General features: G+C 27.4%; 1 protein-coding gene across 1 annotated transcript; it reads right to left on the bottom strand.

Moving 5' to 3' along the window:
* Window positions 1-405: 405 nt before the first annotated feature.
* On the bottom strand, window positions 406-3,845 carry LOC112802982 (trihelix transcription factor DF1). The gene is made up of 2 exons (XM_025846420.3): window positions 3,119-3,845; window positions 406-2,406 (listed from the first exon to the last, which is right to left on the bottom strand). Exons 1-2 carry the CDS (start codon window positions 3,484-3,486, stop codon window positions 780-782), a joined length of 1,995 nt encoding a protein of 664 aa, XP_025702205.1. The 5' UTR covers window positions 3,487-3,845; the 3' UTR covers window positions 406-779.
* Window positions 3,846-19,922: the final 16,077 nt, after the last annotated feature.

The following is a 19,922-nucleotide window of genomic DNA, read 5'->3' as shown; positions in this document are numbered from 1 at the left end:
TAAGGGCCCTTTGCATTCTTACAATATATACACTGCCCTTTCCCTTACTCTATGTCCCTACAATTTTAAGCTCTCATTCTCACTTTCTCATTCCCTTTTGTTTTTTATCTCCTCATCATTTTTCTAATAATGTGTTTAATTTGTGCATGCAAATTATTGATATAGAAACAGAAAAAGAACAATTAGTTAGTTAATCAAAACAAGAGATCAGAAGAGAATATAAATCACTGACAATCAACATTGTAATTGTAATAACAAAATTTGAAAAGAAAAAAAACAGGCAGATCCCCATCCTCCTATCCCATTTACATCACCATGATACATGAAACAAGAAGGAATAATAGAAGTAAAAAAAAGAAAAAGAAGCTAAGAAGAAAAAACAGCTAGTACAACAGCAAACAAACATTCATCAAGGTCTCATTATTCATATTATTATTGTGGAGCCTTAAGCTTCTTAATAAGCCTGAATAATCATCTCTCTTTTCTGTCTACCTTATTTATTTAGCTCAAAAAAATAAATAATTCTCTTGCTATAAATAAAATTAAAGAAAAAAGAACATATAATCTTTTAGTGACTATATGCTATGGTAGCAAGAACCCCCACCAATCCACATTCTATACCCATGTGTCTTACACATGCATTTCCATATTCAAATTCTCCTCAACCACCACCACCGCCGCCACCACCGCCACCACCACCACTCACCTTTAATTCCCGACAACCCCTGCCCCACAAAACTTTAATCTCATTGGTCCAACTTTTCTTCTTTTGGTCCTTCTCACTCAGCAGAAACTGGCTTGCTTGCCACAATCTCAAAGTTACTACCACCTTCGTCGTCGTCATCGTCCTCGTCGTCATCTTCATCACCAATATTATCCTTCTCCTCGTCCTCGTCCTCATCATTGCCTCCCTTCCGAGCGTCTTCCATGGTTACTTCCCGCGGCTGCGAGGAGGGCTGGTCCGTCTGAGGAGGCCACTGCTGCTCCGGCCTTACCATTAACGGCGTTGTAGTGACAATGGCGGGAGCAGCGTCATGCTTGCCGCTATTCCTCTCCCTGTAAAGAGCATCAAGCTGGTGAAAATAGGGACAAGTCTTTGAATCTTGAGGCCTCTTCTTGTTACTCTCTTTGACTTTCTTGAAGTACTTGTTGATGTTCTCCCACTTCTCCTTGCACCTCTTAGCGTTCCTGTTATAACCATGCTTCTTCATCAACGCTGAAATCTCTTCCCACAATGGTCCTTTTGGTCCATTCTCTTGGTACTTCGCATCAAGGCTTGTTCTCAGGTTTATCAGCGCCTCAACTTCAGCTTTCGGCCACCGAGAAGAACTCGCCGCCAGCGGTGACGAATTATTATTATTGTTGTTATTGTTATTCTCTCCATTGTTGTTGTTGTTATCAACAACTTTCACCATCTCCATGCTTGGTGGCGGCCGTGGTGGTGTGGGTAATGGCGGCACCACCACCGGCGGGGTAGGTTGTGTTTGTTGTGGTGGCGGTGGTGGTGGAGGAGGCGGTGGTGGCGGTGGTGATGGTTGAGAAACATTGTTGAATGGTGGTGTAGGAAGGTTTTGTTGGTCGGCAATTTTGTGCAAGAAGGTCATGACGGCTTGGTCTTTGGCGGCGGCGATGGACCTCTCTTGAGCGAGAATCTCTCTCTCTTTATTGATTCTTTGTAATTCCTGAACTCTCCATGCTTCTTCTCTAGCGGATCTCTCTTTCTCCCTCTTCTCTATTGCTTCAAGGAACCTCTTCTGCAGATCCTCCTGCTTCTCTATCACCTCCTTCATTAGCTTCTCAAAGAACTCCTTCCACCTTCTCTTCCTCTTGTTCCGCCTACTCCCTCCTTCGATCGTCTCCTCCGACGAAGTCGAAGAAGAACTCGAATTCGAGAGTAGCTCCGCCGGAATACTCGGAAAAGATGAAGCAGGTGGCGGTGGTGGTGGTGGTGGAGGAAAATATACAGGATTATTATTATTATTATTACTACTATTATTATTATTACTATTATTGGGTTGAATTTGAGGCATTGAAATAGTAGTAGGAGCTATTGATGGAACAGTAGCAATACTAATAGGTGGTGCTGATGTTGTGTTGGTGCCACTACTTGCTACTACTACCTGTTGTTGTTGTGGCATTGTTGTAATTATTGGAGGGGATGGCAATGATGCGGTTGTTTTTACCATTGAAACTGGTGTTGCTTGCAATGCTGATTTTTGAGGTAATGCTGGGGAATGAATAATTGGGTTGTTTTCAAGTGCCTCTAATTGATCAAAGAACCTATATGTTTTTCCTTCAGATTTTCCACTTCTACCATCTTTCGTTCTCTTGTGGTACTTGTACACATTCTCAAATTTCTCTTTGCATTTCTTCGCGTTTCTCTTGTATCCAAGCTCTGCTAGCTTCCTGATTAATTCATTCATTAATTAAATTAACCCCCCAAATTCACTAATTAGGCTAGGATAGATGGGATGGAAGCATAAGATAATGAATAACCATACACAACATTAGAGATTAGAGAGTAACTGAATCACAAGACATGATATATGTATGTTTGCCACGGAATACACATGAATCCAAGTTGGAACATTTTGCAATCCATCTAATTAGCTTAATTACTTTCAATTTCCCAACTAAGAAAATCTTGCTTTTCGGAGACTCAATTCACGCTGGTAACTAATTGGGAAAAATAGAATACAGCATATCCCATAAAATCAATGTCAGTAAAGAAAACAAAAATCACTCCCCGCATCCAATAAGTCATATATAGACAGATGCTATGCTGCACAAACTAACATACGCATCTAAATTATTATTATTCTTATTTTTAATAAACACACCTATTACCTATGCTTGAATAAAATTAAACACCTAGGGAGAAAAGAAATAAGAGAGGCTTAATTTAAAAAAGAATTGAAAGAAAATTACAAAACACTGCAATTAATAGGTGATAAGGAAGAGAGAGAAGAGCGAATTGAAAAGTGAAACACATTACAAGGAGATGAAATCACAAGAATTTTCAGATCTCAGAGAAGAAGCTAATAAAACATGAAGACAAGGAGCAAAGAAGAAGAAGAAGATAAAATCAGAATCGAATGAGTTATTATTTGTTACATACCTTGAAACCTCTTCCCACAAAGGACCCTTAACACTGGCATCACGAAACGCCACGTCCATATCCGACCGTATTTTGAGCAAAGCCAAAGTCTCTTGTCTCGGCCACCTGTTCCCGCCGAAGCTCCTCTCTCCTTTCTCGTCGTCCCCGGAGGTTGATCCTCCACCTCCCCCTCCACCACCACCAACCATTTCAGCAGTACCGTCATGATGATGATGCGGTACTGCTGATACTGACTGTGGTGGTGGTAGTGGTGCTGATGCAGTAGCTACAGCAGCCGCAGCAGAAGAAGTCGCGGCTGTTGCGACTACTGCATCTGCTCCTCCAGAGCTGCCTCCTCCTGTTCCCAAAACAGCTGAGTCCCCCAGCATAGGACTCTTCTCTTTGTTGTTTCCTTCTGTAGTCTCTCTCTTTCTTTCTCTCTCCTTTGCGGAAAACAGCACAGAACCAAAGCAATTACAGAGGGGAGCAAAAATTAAAATTAAATTAAAATTTATACATGGTGCAAAATTAAAAAGAAAAAAAGTGAGAACGGAAAAGAAAAAGAAAAGAAGAAAAAAAAATGGGTGGTGAATTCTTTTGAAAATAGGGTTATACTCTTATACTGTCATATGATATATAATCATGTGTGTTGTGTAGTTTATGTATGAGAGAACGTGTGCGTGTTTGGTGAAATTTATTTATTTATTTTTATTTTTATTTATATTGTTATATTATATATTATTTCGGTGGGATCTGCTTGCATTGCCAATCTCAATAAGTAGTAATAATAATTTGCATTTTTTATATTTTATTTAATTTTATTCATTTATTTTTTAGATACTTATTAAATGATACCAATTACGGTAAGGTTGTTTTTTCTTTTTTTATTTTTACATTATTACTTTTTAGAAAAAAAATTTAAGGTGGGAATCTTGAATCGTTTACTAAATTTTATTAAAATGTTTTTTCCAGAGGTATCATCTGGGGGGGTGAGATGTAAATTCATGAACCTGGGATTTCCCTCTCTTACATATAATAATAAAGTGGCACAGAAAGATATATACAGAAATATTAATTATTTATTTAATTTTGTACAGAGAAAAATATAATAATTAATTAGTTATTTCTTATTAAATTATATTATATTAACCAATTTCAGAGTGTTTTGAACAGCTGCACAAGGAGACGATATAGATATGAAGTTGGTTTTTGTCTGTGCAGCTAAATTTAGTTAAAGGCCGGCCCATCTAGGTCAGCTTTTTTTTTTTTTACTTTTTAATTTTATTTTCTTTTAATAAAAATTATATATTTTTTTTCTAAGGATGAAATAAGATGAAGATTATCATTTGCCTAGAAATGACGAAAATGCCCCTAGAAATGGATCTATATATGCATTGACCTTTAATGATTGAGCTTAATCTATGGTGTGGTTTTATTTAGATTTCAGCGGGTTAGTGATGTGTGCTTTCAGTGCTTCTTGCATTGTATTTAATAAGAGGGGTCTAATCTTTCATATTTTACTTTCACAATGTTATAACCTATGTGATTCCCAAAATGTCCCTAATTTTGTAGTAATGCATGTTTAATTTGAATAAGAAAAGGAACCCTATTTTTGTGGTACTACTCAACATGTGGCCTTAAGGGTCCTACTTTGATGGTGACCGTTGCAATTTTGACAATTCGTCACTCTTAATAGTTAATTGACAAAAAGAGGGACTTAAAAAAATATCTCTTGTTATATATATAAAAGAAGAAAAACAATGATACCTATAGAATAAAGTTGAAATAATGATATTCACACAAATTATTATTGTTTCGTGACCAATTGTATGAATGTAAATGGTTTGAAACAAAATCACCTAATCATTTATTTATTTATTTGTGTATATACTTAAAGAAAGTAGTGTTAAATAAAGTATATAACTAAAAACAGGTCCATGTTATTAGGCCAAGCTATTTATGAACAGAAGTAAATGGTGGCCAACTCTGTTGGATTTGTGATACCTACCGTTATAAATGGCATCAAAATTTTGATGGCCAAGACTGTGTCCACCATGGATGAATAGGAGAATAATTATTGGACTGTGAAAAAAAATAGAGAGAAAGAAAAATAAAAATGATAAATAATTCAAGAGTAGTGTTACTAATTTCTAATTATACCTATTGCAAAGATTTTAAAAAACATATTTTAGATTTTTTTTTGTATTTCTGACTATATCTTTTATTCAACCGTCCAATAATTAATTTGTTGCAAACTTAAACTCTGTTTAAAAATTTATTGTTATCTAATATATACCATGAAATTTGAACTCTCGAAATTTATTTATGTGGACGAGTAAATTAATAATCACTCGACCAACTAATTAGTTGAGTAAAAGAAGCTTAATTTTGTATTAATAAAGATATAATTATTCTATTAGACCTTATAGTTTCGTAAAATTTTTAATTAAGTCCTTGTACTTTTTTTTTAATTGGATTTCTGCACTAAATTTTTTTTCAATTAAGTTCCTCTTAGTAGTAATTGGCTTAATTTTATAAGGACCCAACTAAAAAAAAATTAGTATAGCGACCTAAATAAAAAAAAAGTGTAGGTACCTAACTAAAAAAAATTGATGCAACGACTCAATTAAAAAAGAGAAAAAGTATAAAGACCTAATTAAAAATTTCGTAAAATTATAGGAACTAATAGAATAATTAAACCTTAATGAAAATATATAATTTCATTCAAATAAATTGTTTAACTTAAACTTACATATAAAGAAACTAAAATTGGACAATATAAAGCCGTTGGTAGTGGTGTGATTCAATGGATGGTTTTTTTTATCTACTTTATTTTTTTGTGTATATAAAAAGTTTGAGAGTACAATTTGCGGAGAATAAAATAAAAATCTAGCGGGACCAAAAGGATCTCCTGATACTTAAATCATATATATGAAGTTAAGCTTATGGATGGACCCATATACATATTATATTATTAATAATATTATTGGTATGATTATGGTATATATTTTTCAAAGATATAGCTCCTACCCATATACAATTATGGCACCATCTCTATATGCTACGCAATGCAATGCAAACGTTACGTTTCTCTTTCAAATTTTAAATTCCAAACCCCTCTTTCTCCTAAGGATTGTGGCACTTGATGCTATTGAAAGTGACTTTCTATTGTGATAAGATTATTATTCAATCTTGAAGGTTCAAGTTTTTTCCTTTCCAATATTATATATATATATATATATATATATATATATATATATATATATATATATATATATATATATATTACTACTTTTGTTTTCCAATATTTTTGTGTGAGTTTTTAATTTATTTTATTTTAGGATCCTATTTTGAAGCCGGTGTTATTACATGAGATAGTATAAGTTTTCTCCACGATAAACAATATTTAGAATAATTACTACCGTAATAAATAATAGTAATTTTTTAACATATCCTCTCATAATTAAAGAATTAATTATCCTCTATAACTTGTTTAATAGTTATCGAAAGAATTGAGTTGTCATTATGGTTAATATTAATTATATCTTTAACCATAGTTTTAATAACTAAATAAATCAACCATGATTTTTTAAAAAGTAAGTTCAATTTTTCAAATGACCCATTTTTTAAAAAAATATGTTCCAGTTAAAAAAAAAGAAAAAAAATGTAAAAAAAAAGTAAAAAAAATTGCAAAATGAGACTTTTTTAAGTTTTTATAATGTATAGAAAAAAATTTACTATGATTAACTTATTTGGTTATTAAAACTAGGGTAAAATATATAGTTAATGTTAACTATGATAATACAGTTTAATTTTTTCAATAACCATTATACAATAAGTAATATAGATTAAGTAAACTCTTATTTATGAGATGGTTGATTAAAAATTACCGTAAATAATAGTTATGGGAATAAACATATGCATTTCGGGTAATTGACTCTTTTAAGGGTTGTAGACCTTTTGGATTGGTATTTACGAAAAGTAGGCTTATTAATGTATGTCAAACTTTTCGTCAATTATAGATTTCAGTTAAACTACTATATACAAAGTCATAGGCATTCTTAATGAAAAAAAAAAAAAACAAAACAAAAAAAAAAACAAAGAGAGAAGAACTTAACATGAAAGATTGATATGAAGACTCCCATGGTCAATGAGATGCGAAACAGCCTTTGATTAAGGAAAAAATAATAATAATGGGATAGTGAAAAAATGAACGTATGAAACAGATTTTCAACTATGGAGAAATAATTTGAGTAATGTGATATACATCATCACTTCTGTTCTGTATGTATTTTTTTAACATAAAAAAAAATAATTGATAAGAAACGAGGGAATATAAAATATTTATATCTTTTATTTAATAAAAAATATATATACAAAAAAATAATATAAATAAATATCATACTACTAGAAAATATGAAATTATAAACGGATTTTATTGTTGAAATTTGCGACGGATTTTTTTCGTCATAAATAAAAGAGTGAAATTTTCATAAATTTTACCAACGGACTCAAAAATCCATCGAAAAATTTTATTATCGACAAAAAATTCATTGCAAAAAAATTTATCAACAATGCAAATCTATTATCGATAAGTAAATTATGTTGGTGACATAAAATTCGTCGATAAATTTATCTGTAATAAATTATTTTTTGCATTGATAATGTCATTTCTTAAATATTATATAACATCTTATTTTTAAATTTCCATCTCATTATTCATAATATTTTCCTCCTTTCATACTGGAATATATTTAAAAGATACTAAGTAAAAAATTGATGAGTCAAAAACAATAAGAAGAGATTGTGGAAATGTAAGCATACATTTAATGCAAAAAAAATCATCAATAATTGAATATATAATTAGCTGTTTATTTAGAGACATCTACCACCGTTATGTGCATACAAATCATATGTTTACAAATTTAATGACAACAATGTACGAAGGGTATTTTGGTCCAAGAAGAATATGGGGGTAAACAAGACAGTCAGTAATTGTATGAATACAATGCTAAATTGATTCTGAGAGGTGGAGCAGTTAGGTTAACATCAATAAGAAATAGGAATAGGCAGGCATGCATGCTCTTCTTTTTATTTTTTCTCTTGTTAAAATAAAATATGCACATTATTATTATATTAAATTTTATTTAGAGAAATGCATATATAAAATAATAAGTTTTGGTAACCAAATTTAAAAAATTATTGCTACCAAAAATTCACTTTTATTAGTTATTTATTTTATTTCTAACAATAATAAAAAAAGTTGTTAATATATTTATTACTGGCAATTGAACATTAGCTGTCTTATATTTTATCGTTAAAAATTTTTAATGAAAATTATACAATTGACAATAAAGACTTTTTTAATGACTATAAAAATATATAATTGTCATTATAAATAATAATAATAACAATAAATACATAATTATCACAAAAATATAAATTAAATAAGATATACAGTAATTATTATTATGTTATTGTTTTGTTGTAGTGTATTAAGATTCATATATGTATATAATATTTTAAAATTAAATTATTTAAACACTACTAATATTCTCTCTAGCCTTTGAATATGAATTTTGGAATTTTTTGGTATAATTAAAATTAACTATTTAGAGATATTAAATTTCTATTATTTGTGAACACATGGGAAAGAAAAAAGAAAATGAAGAATAAAAGTATTCTGATGAAAACACTTAATTACCTGAAATATATATGGAGATCACTACAACTACAAAGGACCACCACCAAAGTGTTGTTTGGTCAAAACTATTTTCTGGCGTGACTACATCTATTATTGTGGCTACATATTGATTTGCTATTTTCATGGTTATTGTTATTTATAAGACAATAATATTATTTTCAATTTACATAGTAACAATTAATTAAATTTTTGCTACCAATTTTTAATTAATGAAAATGACATGGATGATATTACTGAGTTATCTGTTATCATCATGTAATTAATATAAATGTTTGACTCTTATAATTTTTGTGATAAATGTTTAATTTGACTCTTATAATTACTACCTCTACTATCCATATATAATTGAAAAACATTATAAATTAACAATATGTAAAAATTAATTTATAATGTTGAATATATGCAAAAGGAATGAATAAATATGTGATTGACCAATATTAATGATGGTTAAAACAGAAAAAAATATTTTCAGAAAAAAAAAAGTGGGCATGCCATCATGATCATAACATTTGCCATGCCATGCATGCCTTTTATTTATCTTTTCCCTTTGGCACTATTTTTCTTGGTGAAAACTCAGGTGAAGTCGACTTCACGTGAAGTTGATATCTGAGAGTCGTTAGATGAAAATTTAGTCAAATCAGTCAAATTATCTAACGGTTTTCAATTATCAACTTTACATTAAGTCGACTGCAGTTGAGTTTTCACCATTTTTCTTTTTCTCAACAATAACTTATTGGTAAGACACATTACTTGTCTTACAAAACATGTAATTAGGTTTTTACAAGTATATTTAGTTGAATATAATGTACTATTTGCTTAGCTGGCAGAGCTTCTTGTCTAGCTGGATAGGACATATGCCTTGTAATGTAGAAGAAGGAGAAGAAGAAGATGCCCTACCCACTATGCATGCCCACTATTTTGGTATTTTACAGCCTAACAGATACCATACCACAACTGTAATTATTATCTTTCTCCAACCTCTCTTTGTCCCCTCACATGAACATATATAAATACATATAATAATTGAGTGCTAGCACTTTAGTTAAATAGAAAAATAAAAATGTTATATACACTATTATTTTTATAAAAAAATTTTGAGAGTCAGTAATTTTTAATATTTTTTGTTATTATTTGAACAATATAAATATTAAATTATTTTTAATAAATAAATTTTATTAATTTATATGTGCTAACTCAAAAAATATGAGTATAATGTAAATTATATTAATTTATATATTTAAATTATGATAAATAAAGGTGCAAATTATATATTTTTTGAATGTAAAATTTTATAAATATAAGTGTAAATTATTATTGATCAAATACTAATACAAAATAATAATATTTGCTGATTATGTAGTAGTATTTTATTTTTATTGGATATTATATTAAAATTTAATAAATTTATTTCAGAAGTAGTGGAATTTGTTTCAAATTTATAAAGATGTTGCTTTCAATCAGCTTAAAAGTTGTAGTCTCAAATTCACAAATTTTAAATATGAAAAATCATAAATTTGAAAAAAAATTATATTTTTCTTCAAAATTTTTAATCTTCAAATAATATAATTTTGATAAAAAGAAACATGCAATTTAAACCAAAATATTATATTGGGTGAAGAATTAGGTATGCATAATCTGCTATGCGGCATGCTGTGTAATAATATATAATTAGATTATATGTGATGTCACATACATAATGAAATGCCAATTTGCAGCTTAATTATTCTGTAATTTTATTTTGTCGAAGTTGTGTCATGGTAAAGGTTGACTAGTTATTACACATTTACATTTTATATTAAAGCACATTCATCATCATCAATCCCATTATATTGAAAATGAAGCCCAATACTTAAACCATTTGTTTGCCAGTAAAATTATTTCAGGAGAAGCACCGACAAATTAAAAGCCCTCGGATATATATGTTACCCAATGCCATCATTTTTGTATCCGCCTTCTTTTTTTTTATCTGAAAATTTTAAATTCGAATTAATTAGTTTTTAAAAAAATAATTTGTTAATATGATAAACGATGGATATATTATATTTTTTTATTAAGTTATTATATAAAATTTAATAATATTTATATATACCGCTAAGTACTGTGACGTATTTATTTATGAAAGATCATCATATTTTTAATAATTTTTAGCGTAAAACTTTACCTATTTGAGTAGGATTTGTGATAAATAAAAAATAGTTGATAAAAATCATATAGAATATGCACCACAGTAAATAATATTCATGTGGTAACAACAGAATATACACCACAATAAATAATAAAATAAATGAACATCTCTATTTCATTTTACATTATCTATTAAAAAAAAGACATATATGTCTAGCTATTATTTATTATTATAAAAGACTTAATTAATATTTTTTATTAATTTTTTCATTCTCTTTTTATTTAATTTATGTTATTTTTTTCACGAATTTTAATATCATTATAATATTATCCATTCTAAAAGTTTAAGTCAATAAAAAAATAATATGAATAATTATATCGGTAATATTCAACTATGCCAATACACATTACCTAGTGCTATTATTATTTATTTTTTCTGGAGTTTAAACACTATAAATAAAAATACACTTTATTTATCTCTATATACTCAACACAATATATACCTAACTAAGAATCACGAATAATCTTTTAAAGGTTGGCCATTATGATGTACTTATCACATCTTTCAGTTTGTGCTGATAGCTAGCTAGCTAGTATTAATTCTTTTTATTTTCTAATTTATTTAGCCATTATATTCAACCAACTAACGAAACAAAATAGAAGGTTTTTTTTTTTTCTACAAAAGTGAGATAAATATAGGTGCTATACTTAATATACACATCGCGCCGATCCCATTAATTAAGAAATACTCTATTAAGAAAAAAGCTTATACATACAACGAATGTAATAATTGTATAAAATAAACTAATTAGGGTTGTTAATAGTACATACCCAGCTTTTCAGATGATGAGTACATAGCAAGATTTATATAATATGATAGTTTATGTTATATATATAATTAACATTCTAGTTAGTTATTAGTGATGTAAATTTTACTAGTGGGAGAGATTAAACTCACATATATATAAGTATGTGAGCAACTAGGTTAGTCGCTTACAATGTAAAAAGATTTTATCTTATACTTCCATATTAAAAAATGATATCTCTGATTTAACCGAATGATATGATCTAATCAATAACTAATAGATAAGTATGTAAATATAAAACATTTGTAATAGTGTATGTCGTCATATCACTCATTATAAACACAAAAAAAAAAAAAACTTTTTATTAAAACGGCGGTTACACAAATAATGGGGGCTGCAACTTGCGAATTGCAACTTTACATAACAGGATGAGATATAGATGATGAAAACTTTGAAACGGAATAAATATAAATAAGCTAATTAAGAATAGAGAGTGTACTACTATTATAGTAGTGGAGCTTATTAATAATAATAATAATAATAATAATAATAGTAATATGTTTCATCACTTGATTATTATTAATTTAAAAATATAATTTATATATTAAAATTAATTATTAATATATAAATATATAATTTAATTTATTTTTAATATATATTTTATATTAATAATTAATTTTAATGGCTAATTTTAATATATAGATATGATAGTCGTTATTAATTAGTGTCAATTCACTTGTCTTTTTTTCCGGAATTGAAGAGGAAAAATGCGTTCTACACCGCAAAGGTAATTAATTAAATTACACGCTTCGAAGGTGTGACGTATGTGATGAAGAGAATAATTCAGAAGGAACATACCTCATACACCACTTTTTATTTTTTTAATTTTTTTTCTAGCTAATTAAGAAAAAAACTATTTTTTCTCTTAAAATTAAAAAAAAAAGGGCAATGCAAACCGACCCAATGAAAAAGAAGTTCCTGAAAATAGGGGGGAAATGTAGGAAGCGGTTGTCATCGTATTCCTCTCCTTGTTGTTATGTGACTAAAATTAAAAAAAAAAAAAGAATATGATAATAATTAAGAAAGATAGAAAACGTATAGATATACCGTATACGTATATGTAGACATTAGATACGTAACAGAATATGTGGATGTGGGTATGAGTTAAGAATTACTAGAGTAGCCATATGATAAGAAAATATTAATAATATTATTTTGACATGTAGACAAAAGGTTAACTTCACATGGGGTGTGGTTGTGCATGTGATGTGAATGTACACTTACATTTTCTGTCTACCATGTGGATTAACCCTTAGATTTTTCTGTCACCAGCTAAGCAATCCACCAAGTTGATTCTTTTTTTGTCCCCCCCTCCTCCATTTATCTTCCATATCTTACCCCCTCTATCACTCTCATTATTATCTCCAAATTAACTTCATTTTTACATTCACAATTATAACAACAACAATGTTAGGAACAAAAGGTACAAGCTAAGAATTAGTCAAATATCTGTGAATAAATCTAAAATTTTTATGTAGATGATATTTATATTAAGTATTAGGATATTTTTTTATTAAGTATTAGAATATTTTTTTTATACTAAATGAATATTTTTTATATAGTTTTTAAATTTTTTTGTATTAACGTAACACTCAAAGAACTTCGAGTGTAAGGTGTGAAGAAACGGGTTTGATTCTGTGCACCGTAATCTTAGAAAGATAATATTCAAAAGTTGATTTTAGTTAAACAGCAATTAATAACAAATATTGTAAATTAAAAAAATTAAATTAATTAAAAATAAAATATAAACTAATGTGATTTTGTTTAGTTTTTTGCTGGTAACCTCTTGGTTTCATATACTTTTTCTTATAAGAAATTAATTAAGTCTAGTTTATTTTAAAAGCCAGTTCAAAAAATAAGAATTGTCTATATTTATAAAGAACAATTATCAAATTTTTAATTTTAGATAATGTAAAACTTAATGAAGATTAATTATATACTGCTATACTAGAAAAAAAATCAATTTTTTAATTTATTATTTAAAAAGGTGATAAAAACATAAAAATCAAATTAGATTATTATATAAAATATTATATACCTTGTCATTTTAATTTTGTTGCAAACGTTTATTGCAATAGTTTTATTAACTTTTTTTTATAACAATTAATATTACTTATTGTAAATGCTATATGAACTGAAATATTAATCATATATCAAATTTTAAAGATGATAGTAAATTAAATATAAACAAACATTTTTGTGATCAATTTAAATGCAAGTTGGAGCAGCTAGCTTGGCACGATGAATATATAATTATGCTACAATTATGCCTAACTTTTCTTCAAAAGCTTGACACTTGCCTTGCCTCTTTTTCTTTTTATCATCATAATAAGCTTTATAATTCATAATTAATCCTACAAGTTTAATATTAAGACACTTATTTTTATTTATTTATTTATTTTGGGTGAATGGGGGCGCTCTTATCTTTCATTTGATTGATCAATATAATTTATTTTTCTTGAGAAAATACATTTCATAAGCTACTATGATTGTTTTGTATGGAAGGTTCCTTAGTGGAATGTTCAACCATCTTCCTTTCTATGATTCCCCTTTGGTTCATTATGTTATAACTTTAAGAAAGCTTATTGATTTGCATATAATATATGGTAGTATATATATAGAGTAATTAAACAACATTAAAAAAAAGAGGTAGTGGAGTGTAAATTGGAAGCAATCACAACCATGTGCAAAAGATTTGATCTTTAATAATAATCTGCTTATATGCTTATTATTACATCCCTCACTTATAAGTTACCATAATAAAAAAATAAAAAATAAAAAAGATAAAAATATTCCTTTCAAGTTATGTATGTACCATAGATTCATTGGAACATGAAAGCATGTGCAAACACCACAAGGTAAATAAATAATAATGATGATAATAATAATAATAATTCTTAGCAATCCCAAGGCTATAGTGTTTATCATTATTATCATTTATAGGTGATTTAACATATGCTAAACTATAACAACCACAATTACCAAAGCTATATATATGTACTTATCAAATCCCACATGCCATTTTGATTTTTGCCAACCCTAATTTTTCAAGATTCAATTAGAACCACATTTATTTAGAGATGGGCACAATAAATGGGCCCCAATGTGGGCCCTAAGAAAAGAATACACTTAAAAAGCCCATATCTAGCAAGGGATGGTGGGGAGCCCATGTTACTCATAAAGAAAAATTTTCAATTGAGACTTGAGAGAAGATGCAAAACAATAGCACACACATTCCTCTCATGTCTACTTCTTAGTTTTATTATTATTATTATTATTATTATTATTATTAGAATAAATAACAAATAAATTCTTAAAAATTTATATTTCGAATAAATTAGTCCTTAAAAAAATAAAATACCAATAAAAGTTTTTAATATGACAAACGTGGATAAATTAATTTAAATTAAGACTTTTTATCCTAATCATAGGAATTAATTTAAAGGTAGTGTATTTATATCAGTTATTCTAGAAAACTTTATTGATAATTTTTTTTCTAAAAAATATCGAAATATAAACCTTTAGAAATTTATTTGTTATTTTATTATTATTATTATTATTATTATTATTATTATTATTATTAGTTTCAATAATAAATTAAATTATTTTGAGTTGCCACCAGTCCCCCACTACCTTTTTCTTTTAATTTATATTTTCACTTATATCTATTTCGGTGATGTAAACTCAAAGGGATAATTGGATAAGCTTATTGGTGGCATTGCCAAATATCAATGGACTGTAGTAAGTTAGTGTTTCATAACTCATTTTCTATCTTATTTAATTATCATGTTGAAGAGAGGACCACAAAGGCAAAAATAGACCATCAATCTCAGCACCAACAACAGATAGATAAAGATGAATAGTTTTAATTAAAGTATTGATTAGATCAGAGGGTAAAATGTAAAAAGGGCCTTGGCAAAATTTATTAAAGTTGAAATAAAAGATAACTAAAAAGCAGCAAAAGATGTAACTCTTATTATGCCACGTATTACTTTAGTGCCGTCATAGCTCTATCTTTTTCATTTATGGTAATTTAATACTTTGTATACACTCTTTTATTCATGAATCATGAATGATATATATGCATTATTTAAACATAAAAAATAATTTTTTTAATATATAAAACAAAAGAGAGTATAAATAAGGTTGAAAAATTTTATATATGATTTTCAAAAATGTGAATTCTTTCAAAATGGGTTATATAAGTTAATTTTGGGAAAATGTGTCTAATTTTTTTGTAAATTACGAAAATAATATGCTTTTTTTAATAAATTGCAAAAATTAGACCAATTTATATTCCTGTTAATCCTGTATGTCGTTTTAACTAATTATTTTGGTGAATTACATCAACTAAAGAGTTATTTAAAAATTAATTTTCGTATAAATAACTGATTTATTTAGTTATGAATATAAATTTAATTTTAATATATTGATGATCTGAAAAAAATTACATATTTAATTAATTAAATTTATAGATTTAAATAAAATTCTAAATAATAAGTTTAAAAATTTGTCATTTTTGTCAATGCATGCAATTAGTTTTATGTTTTTTTTTTTTTGGAATTAAGAGTAAGACTCAAATTCAAACATTTAATTAACGGTAAAGAGATTATGCCATCTCAATTATAGTTCCTTAGTATGCAAATAATTTTATATTAATACACCGTATATAAAAATTAAATTGTATTTAATATTTGGGGTCTACTTTGTTCATTTTTCAGAGATTTTGATAAGTAAAAAAGAGAAAGAAGATGGTGCATTTTCACAGGGTGGAAATTGTCTTGTTATGGGGGCTTCATTGATTCCGATTACCTGGCGTCAGTGACATTAATACATCAACATGCATGCATGGCAGAGAAAGTTTCAATTCCATTTTTGGACAAAAACAGAACAATTCGGTGCACACTATATGTGGCAATTTCAGCTTCTCAAGAAAATGAAGCCCAAAATAAGTATATCCATTAATAATTAGAGGTGTAAAATTAAAATTATGAATGCGTTTTTTTTAAATATATTTTTATGTGTATATATATCTTTCACTTTGCATTGATTTTGAATGGAAGAAGAATTTTATTAGTGGTTCCGATTGAATTGTTAAATATAAATTGATGAGAAAGCAATGAAGAAAATTAATAGATTATTGATCAATTTAGAGAAAGGCAAATTATTAATATGAACATGTTATGCGAAATCGTAAAGTAAATACTCACGTAAAAAATATTTTTATGTAAAAATTATAGTTAAAGAATTACTAACTAATTTAATACATTTTGATTAAATTGTTTAATATAATATTTATTTATATTTTATCTATTATATTTACATAAACAATATTGTTTTTCAGCTGTTATCAATTTGTAAATATTATAGATTCAATAAATAATTTGGATCAAGATTTAAAAATTTTAATCAGTAGAATTAAAAATTCAAAGATTTAAATATTCAATCAAAATTTAATTGAATATAATAAATAATATATTTATATATAAAATATATATTTTTGTGATTTATTATTTTAAATTAATTAACTACTAAAAAATCATACTAATTTGACTAATTAACAAATTTTTTAATTTTTTGACCAATTCGTTACAACTGATTTTTTATTTAAATAGAATTAATTTATTATTCAGAACTATAATTTAAGTTGGATATCATCATCGCCCAAATTCAAGTATATATACATGCATGCATTATTTTTAATCATAATACAAATATAAATTGATAAATAATTACTTTTAAGCATCAGCATAATCATATAGGTTATGTGCTAAAGCTAACGAGCATCTTTTGGTAAAAACTTTAATTTCAGATCAACTGTTCATTATATCCCTACTTTAGATATTTAAATTACTATAAACTTCCGTGAAAGATAACTTAAACAAGTTAGGTTAGTTGTTCTAGGATAATGCTAAAACTTCCTAAGTACCTTTTCTAAGTGGCCTAAGTTTTGTTCCTATGACTAGCCACTAATTTACTTTTCAATGAGAAAGAACATTCACATGTTTTGTTTTCCTTTTTTATTTATTTATTTATTTTTTTTGAAATCAAGTGTACTTAGTTTGAAACAGTTTCAGTTTTGTTGCTAAAGAAAAACAACACCTAACAATGTATCAATGATTGGTGTAATAATATATAAAATTATTGAATCAAATTTTAAGTAAATTAGTCAACCTTGATTGAATCCGAGTTCATACTTAGAACTTGTTTTGATACCTTTCTTCTTTTAATTATATATTTAGAAAATAACTTCATTATTAACCAGTAAAATGCCTAAGAAAGTATAAAGCAGGCAAAAATTAAAATTATCAAATACCAAAATAAATTTAAAAAAAAAGGTGTGAATTGAAAAGCTAAAACCGTGAGTCTCATCCTACAAGTAGGAACATGATTAATAATGATTTCAACTTTCAAGCATCATTGATTGAATTGAATTATGTTTTTTTTTTTCCCTGCCACAATTTAACAACATTTTCACCCACCTTAGACCTAATAACCAAAGATAAGAACAAAAACGAGTGACTGTGATAAACCAAACTTTTAAAATTAAAATGGCAGCATTTTCTTGGCACCCAATTTGGTAAAAACCACTTTCTCATAATGTATACCAACCCTACCCCCTAAGAAAAGACAAAATATTTGTTTTGGTGTCAACTTAGGAAAATATTTTGCTCTAAAAATATTTTTATAATGATTTTTTATTAGGATTTCTTTTATATTAGTCTTATATTTAAGTAGATACTAACCACCTTTTTTTATTTCATTAAAAATATTAGTCCCTAAAATTTGGAAAAAAATTTATGGTGTTCCAATTATCAAAGAGGTAAATATTATTATGAAAGAATTAAAAGATGGTAAACTTCATTTCCAATAAAATAAAATATGCAATTTTAATTTTACTTATCTATTTTTAACATTATAAATATTTTTAAAACACATTAAATATGATATAAAACTAAACATACAAATAATTCTCCTCTTTTTTTTGTTGGACTTGAATATGTTTTTTGGGCTTCTTTGGACTTAAATAGTTGAAGTACAACCTTTTGCAAAGAAAATCAATTGGACTTTGAGTTTTAAAACAGATAAAAGCCCATGTTTGATACATTGTTAAACCATAACCATACAATAAAAAACAATAGAACTATGGCCTTAGGGCCCACAAAGTCCCAAAAAAAGAAAAAGAAAAACGAGGTAAGTCCCGATAAAATATTGGTGGATGAACATGAAAAAGAGAAAGAGATGAGAATTTTAGAAAGGAATTAGAGTTTTTATAAAATTAAAACTAGAGTGTTTTTAAAATTATAAAAATAAAAAATATATATAATTTTTATAATTATGATAATTGTTAACTGACACTTCAACATTTAACCATAACTTCAACTAACTCAATTGACGGATGGCCAATTTTATCAAAATTAATTTTTTTAAGAACTTTTTTGTAGATAACATCTTTTAGGTACCATTTTATCTTTCTATTACCGAATTGGTATTTGCCTGAAAAAATATAGCGCTTTGAAAGTAAACTAGTGAATTTATACTATAGCCACAATACACCACTCTACTAAGCAAATCTATGTGCACAATCTGAATAATTCAGAAGAAGAGTAACAAATTTCAGTTGTTTAACATGAAAACATGCAGAGTGATAGGATTATTTTACAAGTTAGTGGAAGTATTCTTACTCAGATCATGAATTATAGAATCAACAACATAGGAACCACTTTCCCATAATTTTAAGTATTTGTTTCTATCTCTCTCATAATTAACCAGCATAGCATCTCCATTAACAATCCATCTCAAAAGCTTAGCTTCATGAGGATCATAATGTTCAGTAATAGTTTAAACAATACTATCCTCTAAGGGAAAGATTGATTCTGAACAAGAATTACAACTAATTATGTTAAGTACATCCAATCATATAAGTGACATTGATCAAATCAACCCAAGATGCTTGATTTGGAACATTTTTCATCCCAAGTGATATTCTGAGGGATTGGCAACTTCAAACTAGGTAAAATTATTGAACTTCTTTTAGTCTTGTGCTGTTAAAGATATGGCAGGTAAGACAGTTCGGAACAACAATGATTTCAAGAAATTAAAAATGAAATGGCATGAATATGGAAACATA

The sequence above is a fragment of the Arachis hypogaea genome, chromosome 5, assembly GCF_003086295.3.
Source record: "Arachis hypogaea cultivar Tifrunner chromosome 5, arahy.Tifrunner.gnm2.J5K5, whole genome shotgun sequence".
NCBI classification, from domain to species: domain Eukaryota; kingdom Viridiplantae; phylum Streptophyta; class Magnoliopsida; order Fabales; family Fabaceae; genus Arachis; species Arachis hypogaea.
This window is presented reverse-complemented; position numbering and strand designations above follow the sequence as displayed.

What these genes read in the sequence shown, in the direction of transcription:
- LOC112802982 (XM_025846420.3), bottom strand. Translation starts at nt 3,486, where the DNA reads ATGCTGGGGGACTCAGCTGTTTTGGGAACAGGAGGAGGCAGCTCTGGA. An exon ending in TTGTGGGAAGAGGTTTCAAG is followed by an intron (nt 2,407 to 3,118) that starts GTATGTAACAAA and finishes TGAATTAATCAG; the next exon opens with GAAGCTAGCAGAGCTTGGAT.